Source organism: Oncorhynchus masou, unplaced genomic scaffold (assembly GCF_036934945.1).
Source record: "Oncorhynchus masou masou isolate Uvic2021 unplaced genomic scaffold, UVic_Omas_1.1 unplaced_scaffold_1239, whole genome shotgun sequence".
In the NCBI taxonomy this organism is placed as follows: domain Eukaryota; kingdom Metazoa; phylum Chordata; class Actinopteri; order Salmoniformes; family Salmonidae; genus Oncorhynchus; species Oncorhynchus masou.
In genome coordinates, this window is record NW_027002202.1 from 73,990 (window position 1) to 87,511 (window position 13,522).

The 13,522-nt window shown below is 41.8% G+C and overlaps 1 protein-coding gene across 4 annotated transcripts in view; it reads right to left on the bottom strand.

Annotated features, from left to right (window-relative positions):
* The window catches only part of LOC135530035 (somatostatin receptor type 5-like), a 31,817-nt gene extending 20,694 nt beyond the window's left edge, over window positions 1-11,123 (bottom strand). For all 4 annotated transcript variants that reach the window (XR_010453790.1, XM_064958429.1, XM_064958430.1 and 1 more), the window contains exon 1: window positions 10,596-11,123. Coding sequence is in view for 2 of the 4 variants with exons in the window: in XM_064958429.1 (XP_064814501.1) it covers window positions 10,596-10,660 (65 nt within the window). In the remaining 2 variants the exon portion in view is untranslated. The remainder of the gene's footprint in view (window positions 1-10,595) is intronic.
* Between the last annotated feature and the right edge of the window lie 2,399 nt (window positions 11,124-13,522).

The following is a 13,522-nucleotide window of genomic DNA, read 5'->3' on the forward strand; positions in this document are numbered from 1 at the left end:
GCCATTCTGTAAAAAGGCAACTTAGCCTATCTGAGTATAATAATTAAAGTGTGTTAAAAATGATGAGTTCTTATTTCTGAGCCATTCATTTGGAGTGTTACCTGGCGGATTGGGTCCAATTTAAACCCTGGTTATGTCTCCAAGTTAAGCCATAAAGGACAACAAAATATTATTAAAAGAAAGTTACATAGAAAATCCACAAAACATTTGATCTTTTAAAAAATATGTTTTTGAGGGCAAAATACAAAATGTGGATTAGTCAAGTTGATACATTTTGCCATTTCAGACAAAACCACCAAAGTCCCTGTGCCCAAGAAAGCGTAGGTAACCTGCCTAAATGACTAGCGCTTTGAAAGGCCAGTGATGGCTCATATCAACTCCTTCATCCATCCGGAAACGCTAGACCCACTCCAATGTGCATACCCCCTCAATAGATCCACAGATGATGCAATCTGCCCTTACTTTAAAATATATATATAATCAATAATCAAAGGCCTATTACAAGTATTTCTGAGGGTAATATATTGTTTCCTCATTTGGATGTATGCTGGCTTCTTAATGTTACCATTGTAATGCACATTTAAAATGTTTCTGGTTCGAAAAGTATAAATAGTATCAAAAAGCTGTGCGCAATTATTATATTGTTTCAGTCTGCATATTTCAACATTTGTTTGGTTTTGATAGCTTAAACGGTTCAAGAGGAGTAGCGTTAAGTTTTGACCATTCAAATGGTATTTTAAGGGTCTGTAATAAACCATTTATTAGCCATTTATAAATTGTTTGTTCACCATTTATAAAGCATTACTCCCACATGAATAAACCATTTACTAATCAAGTGAAGTATTTTTGCATTCTTTCATCTAAAGTGAGTGCTATGAATATAAATCTTCCATAAATGTTAGGAGTGACCAGTGTAAAACAGATGGGCATGCCATTGGTAGACATTCTGTAGTACCTCGTAAAAGAATAAGCACACAACACAGGATGTTAAAGGAAATATATAAACGTGTGAACAATTAGCTTACTAACGTTCACAAATGTGGGAGTAATGATTAATAAATGGTAAGCAAATGTATTTTAAATGCCTTATAAATGGTTCATTATGGACCCTTAAAATAAAGTGTTACAGGCACTTGTATTACCATTGAAATGAATTTGGTGAAATGCACTTAAGAAATGTTGTAGTAGAAAAGGTATAAATAGAAGGGGAAAAATCTCAAGCAATCGAAGTTGGCTGTTGTGGGCTGTTGTTTAGTGTTGAATGTGTAAGCGGTTTAAGTGCTAGAGTGAGTGGAAGAAATAGATAAACTACAAAAGTACATTTCCTAAAGAACATTTGTGTGCTTGATAGCTTGTCTTAAAGTATTTATAGTTTTGAAAAACGTTATTGTTGTCACGCCCTGGTCGAAATATATTATGTTTATTCTTCATTTATTCGGTCAGGCCAGGGTGTGACATGGGTTATTGTGGTGTGTTTTTGTCTTGGGGTTTTGTGGGATGTCTAGCGTTAGTCTATGGCTGCCTGAGGCGGTTCTCAATCAGAGTCAGGTGATTATCGTTGTCTCTGATTGGGAACCATATTTAGGCAGCCATATTCTTTGTGTGTTTCGTGGGTGATTGTCCTTAGTGTCCTTGTTCCTGTCTCTGTGTTAGTTTACACAAGTATAGGCTGTTTCGGTTTTCGTTACGTTCATTACGTTCTTTGTTTTTGTAGTATTTGTATTTATTCGTGTTTACGTTTGTTCATTAAACATGGATCGCAATCTACACGCTGCATTTTGGTCCGACTCTCTTTCAACGCATGAAAACCGTTACAGAATCACCCACCACAAACGGACCAAGCAGCGTGTCAACAGGCAGGAGCCACAGGAGAAACAGGAAAGGCAGCAACAGCGGTGCAATGAGGATTGGACATGGGACGATATATTGGATGGCAAGGGTTGCTACACATGGGAGGAGATCCTAGCGGGAAGGGATCGCCTTCCATGGGAACAGTTGGAGGCAGCGAGGAGAGCAGAGGCAGCCGGAGAGAGGAGCCGGTGATATGAGGGAACACGGTTGGCTAGGAAGCCCGAGAGTCAGCCCCAAAAATGTCTTGGGGGGGGCCTCACAGGGAGTAGGGCTACGCCAGGTAGGAGACCTGTGCAAACTCCCTGTGCTTACCGGGGGGCTAGAGAGACCGGGCAGGCACCGTGTTATGCAGTGGTGTGCACGGTTTCCCCAGTGTGGGTGCATAGCTCGGTGCGGTATATTCCAGCTCCTCGTATCGGCCGGGCTAGAGTGGGCATCGAGCCAGGTAAGGTTGGGCAGGCTCGGTGCTCAAGAGCTCCAGTGCGCCTGCACGGTCCGGTCTACCCAGTACCACCTCCACACCCCAGCCCTCCGGTGGCAGCTCCCCGCACCAGGCTTCCTGTGCGTGTCCTCGGCCCAGTACCACCAGTGCCAGCACCACGCATCAGACCTACTGTGCGCCTCGCCTGTTCAGCGCAGCCAGAGCCTTCCTCCTCTCCTGCGCTGCTGGAGTCTCCTGCCTGTTCAGCGCAGCCAGAGCTGCCAGCCTGCATGGAGCAGCCAGAGCTGCCAGCGTGCATGGAGCAGCCAGAGCTGCCAGCCTGCATGGAGCAGCCAGAGCTGTCAGTCTGCATGAAGCAACCAGAGCTGCCAGTCTATATGGAGCAGCCAGAGCGGCCAGTCTGCATGAAGCAACCAGAGCTGCCAGTCTGCAAGGAGCCGCCAGTCTGCCCAGCGCCGCCAGTGCCGCCAGTGCCGCCAGTCTGCCCAGCGCCGCCAGTCTGCCCAGCGCTGCCAGTGCCGCCAGTCTGCCCAGCGCCGCCAGTGCCGCCAGTCTGCCCAGCGCCGCCAGTGCCACCAGTCTGCCCAGCGCCGCCAGTCTGCCCAGCGCCGCCAGTCTGCCCAGCGCCGCCAGTCTGCCCAGAACCGCCAGTCAGCCAGGATCTGCCGGAACCGCCAGTCAGCCAGGATCTGCCGGAACCGCCAGTCAGCCAGGATCTGCCGGAACCGCCAGTCAGCCAGGATCTGCCGGAACCGCCAGTCAGCCAGGATCTGCCGGATCCGCCAGTCAGCCAGGATCTGCCGGATCCGCCAGTCAGCCAGACTCTTCCAGATCCGCCAGTCAGCCAGACTCTTCCAGATCCGCCAGTCTGCCAGACTCTTCCAGATCTGTCTATCAGCCAGGATCTGCCGGAACTACCTGCCTGAGCTTCCTCTCAGTGCTGAGCTTCCTCTCATTGCTGAGCTTCCTCTCAGTGCTGGGCTTCCTCTCAGTGCTGGGCTTCCTCTCAGTCCCGAGCTTCCCTCAGTGCTGAGCTGCCCCTCAGTGCTGAGCTGCCCCTGTCCCGAGCTGCCCCTCTGTCCCGAGCTGCCCCTCTGTCCCGAGCTGCCCCTCTGTCCCGAGCTGCCCCTCTGTCCCGAGCTGCCCCTCAGTCCCGAGCTGACCCTCAGTCCAGTGGGGTTCTGGGTGAGGACTACTAGGCCATGGTCGGCGGCGAAGGTGGACTATCCTAGGACGCGAGGAGGAGGGACTAAGACATTTATAGAGTGGGTTCCACGTCCCGCGCCGGAGCCGGAGCCGCCACCATGGACAGACGCCCACCCGGACCCTCCCTATTGTTTTGATGTGCGTCCGGGAGTCCGCACCTTAGGGGGGGGGTTCTGTCACGCCCTGGTCGAAATATATTATGTTTATTCTTCATTTATTCGGTCAGGCCAGGCTGTGACATGGGTTATTGTGGTGTGTTTTTGTCTTGGGGTTTTGTGGGATGTCTAGAGTTAGTCTATGGCTGCCTGAGGCGGTTCTCAATCAGAGTCAGGTGATTATCGTTGTCTCTGATTGGGATCCATATTTAGGCAGCCATATTCTTTGTGTGTTTTGTGGGTGATTGTCCTTAGTGTCCTTGTTCCTGTCTCTGTGTTAGTTTACACAAGTATAGGCTGTTTCGGTTTTCGTTACGTTCATTACGTTCTTTGTTTTTGTAGTATTTGTATTTATTCGTGTTTACGTTTGTTCATTAAACATGGATTGCAATCTACACGCTGCATTTTGGTCCGACTCTCTTTCACCGCATGAAAACCGTTACAATAGTAGTGATAGTGACTGCAGTACCCTTACAGGAAAAACCATATCAATTTCATATGTGATCTTATGTGAAGTTAATGTGATAGCATGTGATAACATGTAAAAGAAACATGTGACAACATGAAACTACACATTTGAAAACATGATCTCATGTGAAATAAATGTGACAACATGGGGATGTAAAATTTCATACCATAAAACTGTGACAACTTTTAAAAGTTTTTCCCGTTAAAGTGCAAGTTAGATTTTCAAGTGACAGTTTTTGACATGTGAAAATGCAATTCCACATGTGAAATGCTCATTTAATTTTCACGTGAAAATTGAAATGAGTGAAAACATGTTATTCTCTTCATGTGATTTTTTTGTTGTTGTAAGAGAAGTAATGAAATGGAGGTTTTAAATTAGTGGTATGCTGTTCAGCTAAAATGGTGTACAAATCTTGTATCATTGACAATATGATTACATTCGGCAGATCACGTAGTAGTGACTTTTCAATATGACCCCACCTGGGTATGCTGATGTTTCTGCTGCACCACAAAGTCTGTAACCTTCTCAGAAGCCCCATCAGATTCAGTAGCTATAAAACATCTCTGCACTTAGCAAAAGAGTGCCATCTGCACTGCTATTTTAGTTATCAGTTAATCTGACTATTCTCTTATCATTGATTCTATTTACTTATTTCAGCAATTAGATATTTTTTGTATGGTTGTCTAATGTTATTATGTTTAAACGTTACTCCTGAATCACTATGATAAATCAAATAGTTTTTCTTCATACAAGGCTGAGATTTACTTTGAAGTCCAAAGTGTCGGAAGTGAACTCAGTGTACAGGTGAACTCAGTTCATACAGCCATGGTGGCATAGCAGGAGAATCAGAATACCGGGAAGTAAGAAGTTCTGAGTTCAAATCCCAGGTGAGAACATGTTGACTAATAATGACTGTATAAATATACATACACAATGTAATCATATACGTCACATTTGTAAGTTGAAAACACTGTGGCTATTTCAGGATGTTCCAGGGACATCCTAATGACACATTTTTGCTTGCAGTGCATTATGTGAACATTTTAATTCACATGTGAAGGTTAATGTGAAATATCATCACTTATGAAGTGTTCCAAAACCACATGATTTCACATGTGAAAGGTTATGTGATCACTTGTGGAAATCCACATGGCGATGAAAATGCCCTCCTACATACCACTTACCTTTTACACAGAAAAATGGTTGGATGGAAACGTGGTAACTATCTGCAAACCTGCATGGTGACATTCTTTCCACACCTCTTCTTTGGCTGCATTTACACAGGCAGCCCAATTCGGATATTTAGCTGCTTATTGGTCTTTTGACCAATCAGATCAGCTCTTTTGACAATAATTGGGCAAAAGATCAGAATTTGGCTGCCTGTGTAATCTTCTTTCTCTCCAATTGTCATGTCACACATAACAAAGGCATGGTTTTCTATAGTCAAATTCTAATTCCTGTCAACGCGCCCTGCAACAAGAACGAACTGGAAAAGTGGCATATCTGTTCATTTGAAACTCTGGATGATGGCCTTGTGAAGTATCTTATGACATTTTTAGCTAACCACATTGGAACATTCTTATCTTTAAGGACATGGATGTCCTGGCAATAAATCAGCTCATCTCCGGGTGACTTCAGTCACAGTAAAATGCTATGGTAAGTGACGCTGGGCAAATACCTAACGTCAAGTCAGATAGTTTCACAGTCAGTCATTGAACTAATAAAAAAACTAGACACAGGCAATGCTGCATATCAATGCAAAAGCCTGCAGGCAAAAAATGTTAATGCTTTGAATTGTTCACGTTTTACAATTGTATTATACATATAAAGTTGGTTCAGCCATGTGAAAAGAATAACACATACATACTACTCATCAAGGACATCAACCACCCGAGCCACTGCCTGTTCACCCCGCTATCATCCAGAAGGCGAGGTCAGTACAGGTGCATCAAAGCTGGGACCGAGAGACTGAAAAACAGCTTCTATCTCAAGGCCATCAGACTGTTAAACAGCCACCACTAACATTGAGTGGCTGCTGCCAACACACTGACTCAACTCCAGCCACTTTAATAATGGGAATTGAATGGGAAATGATGTAAATATATCACTAGCCACTTTAAACAATGCTACCTTATATAATGTTACTTACCCTACATTATTCATCTCATATGCATACGTATATACTGTACTCTATATCATCGACTGCATCCTTATGTAATACATGTATCACTAGCCACTTTAACTATGCCACTTTGTTTACATACTCATCTCATATGTATATACTGTACTCGATACCATCTACTGTATCTTGCCTATGATGCTCTGTACCATCACTCATTCATATATCCTTATGTACATATTCTTTATCCCCTTACACTGTGTATAAGACAGTAGTTTAGGAATTGTTAGTTAGATTACTTGTTGGTTATTACTGCATTGTCGGAACTAGAAGCACAAGCATTTCGCTACACTCGCATTAACATCTGCTAACCATGTGTATATGACAAATAAATTTGATTTGATTTGATACTAGAAAAGTACATTTCCTAAAGAATATGTGGGTGCTTGCTAGCTTGTCTGGAAGTATTTATGGTAGTGCTAGTGACTGCAGTAGTAATCGTAGTGACTGGTTACAGTTGAAAAAGTAGCTAGATTGAAAGATTGATTGATTGATTTATTGATTGCCTAAATATGTAAAAGTTGGTTTGGTGTTTCTAGCTTGAGCGGATCAAGAGTTACTGCTATTTTAGATGGGTAATTTATGCAAATGTCAATAGTTGTAATTGATAAAATTTTGACATTTTTAAAGTTGTTTTAATGTTTGTAGCTGAAATGGTTAAAGAGCGGTAGCTTTTAAAATGTCCACCACTTTGTTCTTATGGCTGGCATTGAATCCATTAAGTGTTATGCAAATTTATGCAAATACATTTATTTATGTAGTTTAGAAAGGTTTTATAGAATTGTGTAGTTAGGATAGCCTGAACATTTTAAAGTAGTTCTTGTAGCTTAATTAGCTTAGGAGTAGGTTGAATACCTACAAATGTATTACAATTGTTCTCATTCAAGCCCACGTTCATTTATGCCACCCAAAATATGATTCATATTATTACGTAAGAGATCTAGAGTGGTCTTGCCTTCAGCAAGCACACTAATAATAATAAGAGTATGTAACGGCCTAGCTAGGCCACGCGTGGATTTCCGTGAGACTTGCTTGATACGGAGTTGATAAGAGTCATTCTGTAGTCAATGTTACTTACTGTATCAGCACGTGCATAAAGCCTAGGTGTTGTGCAGCTGCTGTAGCAGCAACCTAAAATTAGGTTTGGAGTCTATTTTTCTCGGCTCCACATGCATAAACACCATACAAAGTGCCTAAACCTTTTTTTGACATGTAAAAAGCATATTCACTCAGCTTCATAGTGAAAATGTAATAGAAACATGAATAATAGTAGTAGGTTACATCAACACAATAGTTGTCACGCACTGACCTTAGTTCTCTTTGTTTTCTATATTATTTGGTTAGGTCAGGGTGTGACAAGGGTGGTTTGTGTAGTTTTTGTATTGTCTCTGGGTTTTTGTATGTTTATGGGGTTTTCTGGTCTGTATATGTCTATGGTGGCCTAGATTGGTTCTCAATCAGAGGCAGCTGTTTATCGTTGTCTCTGATTGGGGACCATATTTAGGTAGCCATATTCCTTGGATAGTTGCCTGTGTCGTTATGTCTATGTATAGTTGCCTGTGTCGACATGTCTATGTATAGTTGCCTGTGTCGACATGTCTATGTATAGTTGCCTGTGTCGACATTTGTTGTGCATAGCGTCATGTTCGTTTTGTATAGTTTGTTAAGTGTTCTTCCTTCATTTAAAGAAGAATGTATTCCCATCATGCTGTGCCTTGGTCTCCTCTATATGACGGACGTGACAATAGTAGAAGGCTACCTGTATGAAAAATAAAACTGTAGTTTTAGGTGCTTCTACACCTGCATTGCTTGCTGTTTGGGGTTTTAAGCTCGGTTTCTGTACAGCACTTTGTGACATCAGCTGATGTAAGAAGGGCTTTATAAATACATTTGATTGATTGTTGTCTTCCTAGTTCATAACTGGAGGTAGGTTATATGTATAGTAGCAATAGGTTTATTAGAAACATTTAAACATTCAAACCAGCTGATGAACCGAAAGGCAGTTGCAGAGCTGATGGTCTACCTCTATCTTTTGAGGCAGAGGATGCTGTAGAGTAGACCCTCCCCCAACCCTCCTTAGAAGTTATTCTGATTTGACAGGACAAAGTTGGCAAAATGGGTGCCACCCGTTTGATCATCGAAGTTGAGAAGCACCCTTTGCTGTACGAACCCAGCAACCCCAAATACAAGGACGCTTTGTCCAAAGAAAAAGCATGGAATGCTGTAGCAACCATCCTCGGAGAACCAGGTATGTTTTGTCAACAAAATCAATTGATGTGCATTTGTTCTGGCCTACAATGTACAGACAGCTAGCCAGTGGCGGCTGTGATTGGTTGAAACCCAGGGGTGGTGTTCTATTTAGAATGAGCAGCCAGCTCACAAATGAACAAGTGCCCCAGGGAGAATGCAACAAGCATGCAGATGCTATAAGTGAAAACACATTATCTAACTGGGGATGGCTAACATAATGTCACAAAGCATGATGTGCTAGCAAGTTAACTTTCATTCTGAAATAACTTCCTATTTCCGAGTTAGTCAGATATTAGTTTAGAAAGACTTGAAATTGGCATGGGAGCTAACTAGCTAACAAGCTACCAGCTAGCTATAGCTAGCTATCTGCTTATCAAAGGTAGATAAAGGGTTCAATTGACCCAAATATCTACCTGTCATGTCCTGATCTGTTTCACCTGTCCTTGTGATTGTCTCCACCCCTTCCAGGTGCCGCTGATTTTCCCCACTGTATTTATCCCTGTGTTTCCTGTGTCTCTGTGCCAGTTCGTCTTGAATGTTTCCAAGTCAACCAGCGGTTTTCCTGTTCTCCTGCTTTTTGCATTTCTCCTTTTTCTAGTCCTCCTGTTTTTGACCCTTGCCTGTTCCTGGACTTTGACCACAAGCCTGTCTGCCACTCTGTACCTCCTGGACTCTGATCTGGTTTTGACCTTTTGCCTGTCCATGACCATTGTCTTGCCTACTCCTTTTAGATTAATAAACATTGTAAGACTCCAACCATCTGCCTCCTGTGTCTCGCCTTGTGTCATGACACTACCAAACTATTTCACAATGTTTCTCAAAGTTACTATAACAAGCTAATTAATTTGATCATGCTTTGTGATAAACACAGATTTACGCTGTGTAAGTCAACACAACATGTCGCCTGATAAACACCATGGGGAAAACAATACAATTGACCAGCCACAGTCATGCTTTTTTGCCCAACCAGATCTGCGATGAGAAGGTTCTAGCTAGTGTATCCCTCTGTCCTTCCACTCTTGTTGGATGTAGATGTACGGTTGATCAGGCCCCAGGCTTCCATGACTGTTGTGATTATTTACAAGTTAAATACAATTAGCTTTTTGCTTTAGCATCATCTGTACCTGATAGAGCAGATCTAGTCTCAAGCAGAAGTAAGCTGTCTGGTACGAGAGACTCATTGGGAGGAAGACTAGAGCAGACCCGGAGGTTCTGACTGAGTGAACATTTGAGCGCTCCAGGGTGGACCATTTATTTAGTGCTATAAAATTGTGTGATTTCATTGGGGCAGTTCTCCCTCATATCAAATAGGTGGCAAAACAATCCAAGCAATGTTCGCACGGCCTATGTGCCCACGGAGCTGCTGCTGAGTCAATGAGGGGCAGAGTAGTAAGTGACTGCACCACTTGTTTTGAACAGTATATTTTTAAACAGGAAAATGTACACATTTGCCACACTTTTATGAAACATTTAAAACATAATCAAGAATTATATAATATATATATATATATATTATTTTATTTTTTTACAATTTGACCAATGAGGGTTCTGCCTCTAACGCCCAAATGGGCAGGCCACCACTGCAGCTAGCCAGCAACTGTTCAATTGTTGATTAATGAATGAGGTTAATGAATTGACTGCAGAAGGTTGTAGAATTTTTACTCAACTTATTTTTGATGTAATGAGAAATATGGTTTTCGTCATATACACACATTGGACCCCAAATCAAGAGATTCCTTGCAGAAGAGATCTAGTACTACTGATTCTGCTTCCACCCACGCATCTGTTTCCCTCTCTGGTGTAGCGTGTAAAATTACTGCACTAACGTCCTGTTCACAGTTTGGGTACGCGCCATCCAGGTGTACAGTAGCTCCTCTGTAAGTGTTAGAGTAGTCTTGTTTTCACCAAGCACACCAATCCTTCAAACCTAATATTACATTGCTTAGGGACATATTAAACAATGTAACTTTAATCTTGTTTTAATAATTCCCATGGAAAACTAACATATTTGCTCGCTTTATTCATTTCTATTGAAAAACTTACCTGAGCGTTTCATACACTGTCCATGGCACGTCCGAGTTTAGCCATTCCGCAGTGCGCATTTCCATATCTTTTCCACTTCAGACGCACGCCTTTATCGGCGTGGTGCTGTTAAAGACTTGTATCAAAGCAACGAAATGTTTTGAAGAAGTTGACTATGTTACACAACGATCAAGTCAACAAGTCCTCGTCTCAATTCCAAGCGGGAGCAGCACACACTCAATAATCCGTTTTTGCATCTTTGCTGATCTCAAAACGCCCACAATCTAATCATTATTGTTATGTAAACTAAGATACATTTTCTTATCAAATCAAAGTATCTTGTTTGATTGTGATGAATGTGTAGTTTACTGTTAGCAAAGTAAAACAGCAAGCTCCAGCTCTGCAGGGTGCAGAATTCATTTGAAGGTGGGAATGCAGTTAATTCATCTGGAGCTTTTCGGCTAGTCCTTTTGGAGAGGGAGGCTGGCTGCTGCGCTGGTATTTATATATCACAATAGCGCGACAACGTCACTATGCTTCTGAGCAGGTCTCTCACCAATAGCTACTGATCCACCATAAAGCCATACATACAGTACTCACCTGTTGCACAAGCTAAGGCAATAGGACTGATGCAACCTGGACTCAGGGTTAGACGTAACATAGTAAAGGACAATCATGGATGTTCAAATAAGAATGATATGTAACATTTGGTATGGTATTTATACATTTGTGGATATCTATCAATTTCGTATGATATGTTATGAATTACAATTCGAATGACATGTTAAGAATTGCAATTCGTACAATATGTTGTGAATTTGCAATGCGTATGATATGTTACGAATTCCAATTTGTTGTTGCTAACGTTAGCTAGGTGGTTAAGGTTAGGGTTAAGGTTAGGCATTAGGTTGAAGTGTTATGGTTAGAGGAAGGGTTAGCTAAGTAGTGCTAAGTAGTTGTAAAGTAGCAAGTAGTTCATTAGTAAGTTGCTAATTACCTAAAGTGCAAAATCCATGATGAGATTCGAACACGCAACCTTCGGGGTGCTAGACATTCGTGTTATATACTTCACTATTCCAAATGTAACATATCATACAAATTGAGTTACTCTGATCTTCGATTACTATGTTACGTCCATTATATGAGACCAAGCTGACTGATGAAATCTTTGCACAGCAGCTGTTTTTAGCATCATGAACTTTATTTACACCTTTCCAAATATCAGTCTTTCCTTTTTTATTTTAAATCTTTTGTTAAAATGTATATGTTTTTTAATTAGGCTAGGACTATCCAGGATTCTATAAAAAAAATAGATTCTACACTTGGATTGATGTATGGTTCAAGACATTCATTTGAGAGGGAAGATGTTTATATCACTATATTGGCTATATTCCTAATACAGAGTTCATTATCTGAGACTTTCTCCCCATAGGATAAACCCACGGCTGTGATTTCTGGCTTGGAATGCTTTCACGTTGTTTTATGTTGACAGATGAATGGTTGTATGGTTTGGGTGTCGGACACTAATGAACTAAGATCATAGAAAATTGATTCCTCTACCAGCATGGGGTCTTTTCATCTTGTTTGAGACATACAATATTGCATGGACATGTATTCCAGTCATTTCTATTAGCCTGGTCCAAGTTATGTGTGTGTGCTTGTCAAGCCAAACATGTCTGAATACCCTTTAAGCACATACATGGGGTGGCAGGTAGTGTTTAGAGCGTTGGACTAGTAAGCGGAAGGTTGCTACATTGAATCCTGACAAGGGAACAATCTGTTGTTCTGCCCCTGAACAAGGCAGTTAAGTATTTGTTCTGAATTGACTTGCCTAGTTTAAAAAAAATACATAATTGTTTCCCAAATTACACTTTATTTTCCTGGGAACCCAAAATGATAATTTTTTTCCCTGTCACCAACACACCTGGTTGAAATAATCAGGCTTGATGATGAGTTGAACCAAGTTAATAAAATGTGTTAGTTCTAGGGCAAAAGCAGAAATATCCACCCCATAGGGTCACACGACCAGGATTGGGAAACACTGACTCATACCCTCCATTAGATGATTGATTATGGCCCTCTATCACACCCTTGTGGCCTAAGTAGAGATCATTGTCAGGGTGGTATGTGGGCATTAGCCTGGTGCCAACCCCATTGCTCATTGTCAAGCCAAACGTGTTTGTCATGATAACGAGTGATAAGGAGTTGTCATGACGGAAACAAACAGATTGACACTCATGCTAAATTTGTATGACTTTTTTACACATGAATGTGAGATTATCCTTCCTTTCAAAGATTTTACTTTTATAATTTAAAACACCTGACAGTCACCAACAACAACAGAAAACATACAACACAGGCACAATGTACAACACAACACAATGTACAACACAACAGCAACGATGTCAAGGAACTCCAAAAACATACTAGAAAAAGAAGAAGAAAAATCCAAGCATAGTCACTATGTTCCAACCCATCACTCTTTCTTCCTTTCCTTCCTTCTTCTTCTCTTACGGGCGAGCCAACCCCTCTCAACACTGCATCCTCTCCCATATACCAAACCACGGGGATCCAGATACACAGAAACCTATCAAGTTTCCCCTGGAAGACATACAGAATGTCAGTCCTTCCAGGGGAAATAACCACAACCACAGATGATCCCTCTTGGTATGACCACTACTGACTCTGTTGCAGTAGGGCCTAGACAAGTCACATACAAGTTGAAATCCTTATAAAGCACATGCACCAGTTGTTTCTCAAATTACAAACTCTGGTCCTGTTTTTGCCCTATCACCAACACAGCCTTTTATGAAATGATAAAAGGCTTTATGATGAGTTGATTACTTGTTTCAATGTGTTAGTGCTATGCTAAAAACAAAAATCTTCCCCCCTTAAGATCCTCATGGCTGGAACCAGGATTGGGAAACACTGACCTACAGCCCCCATCA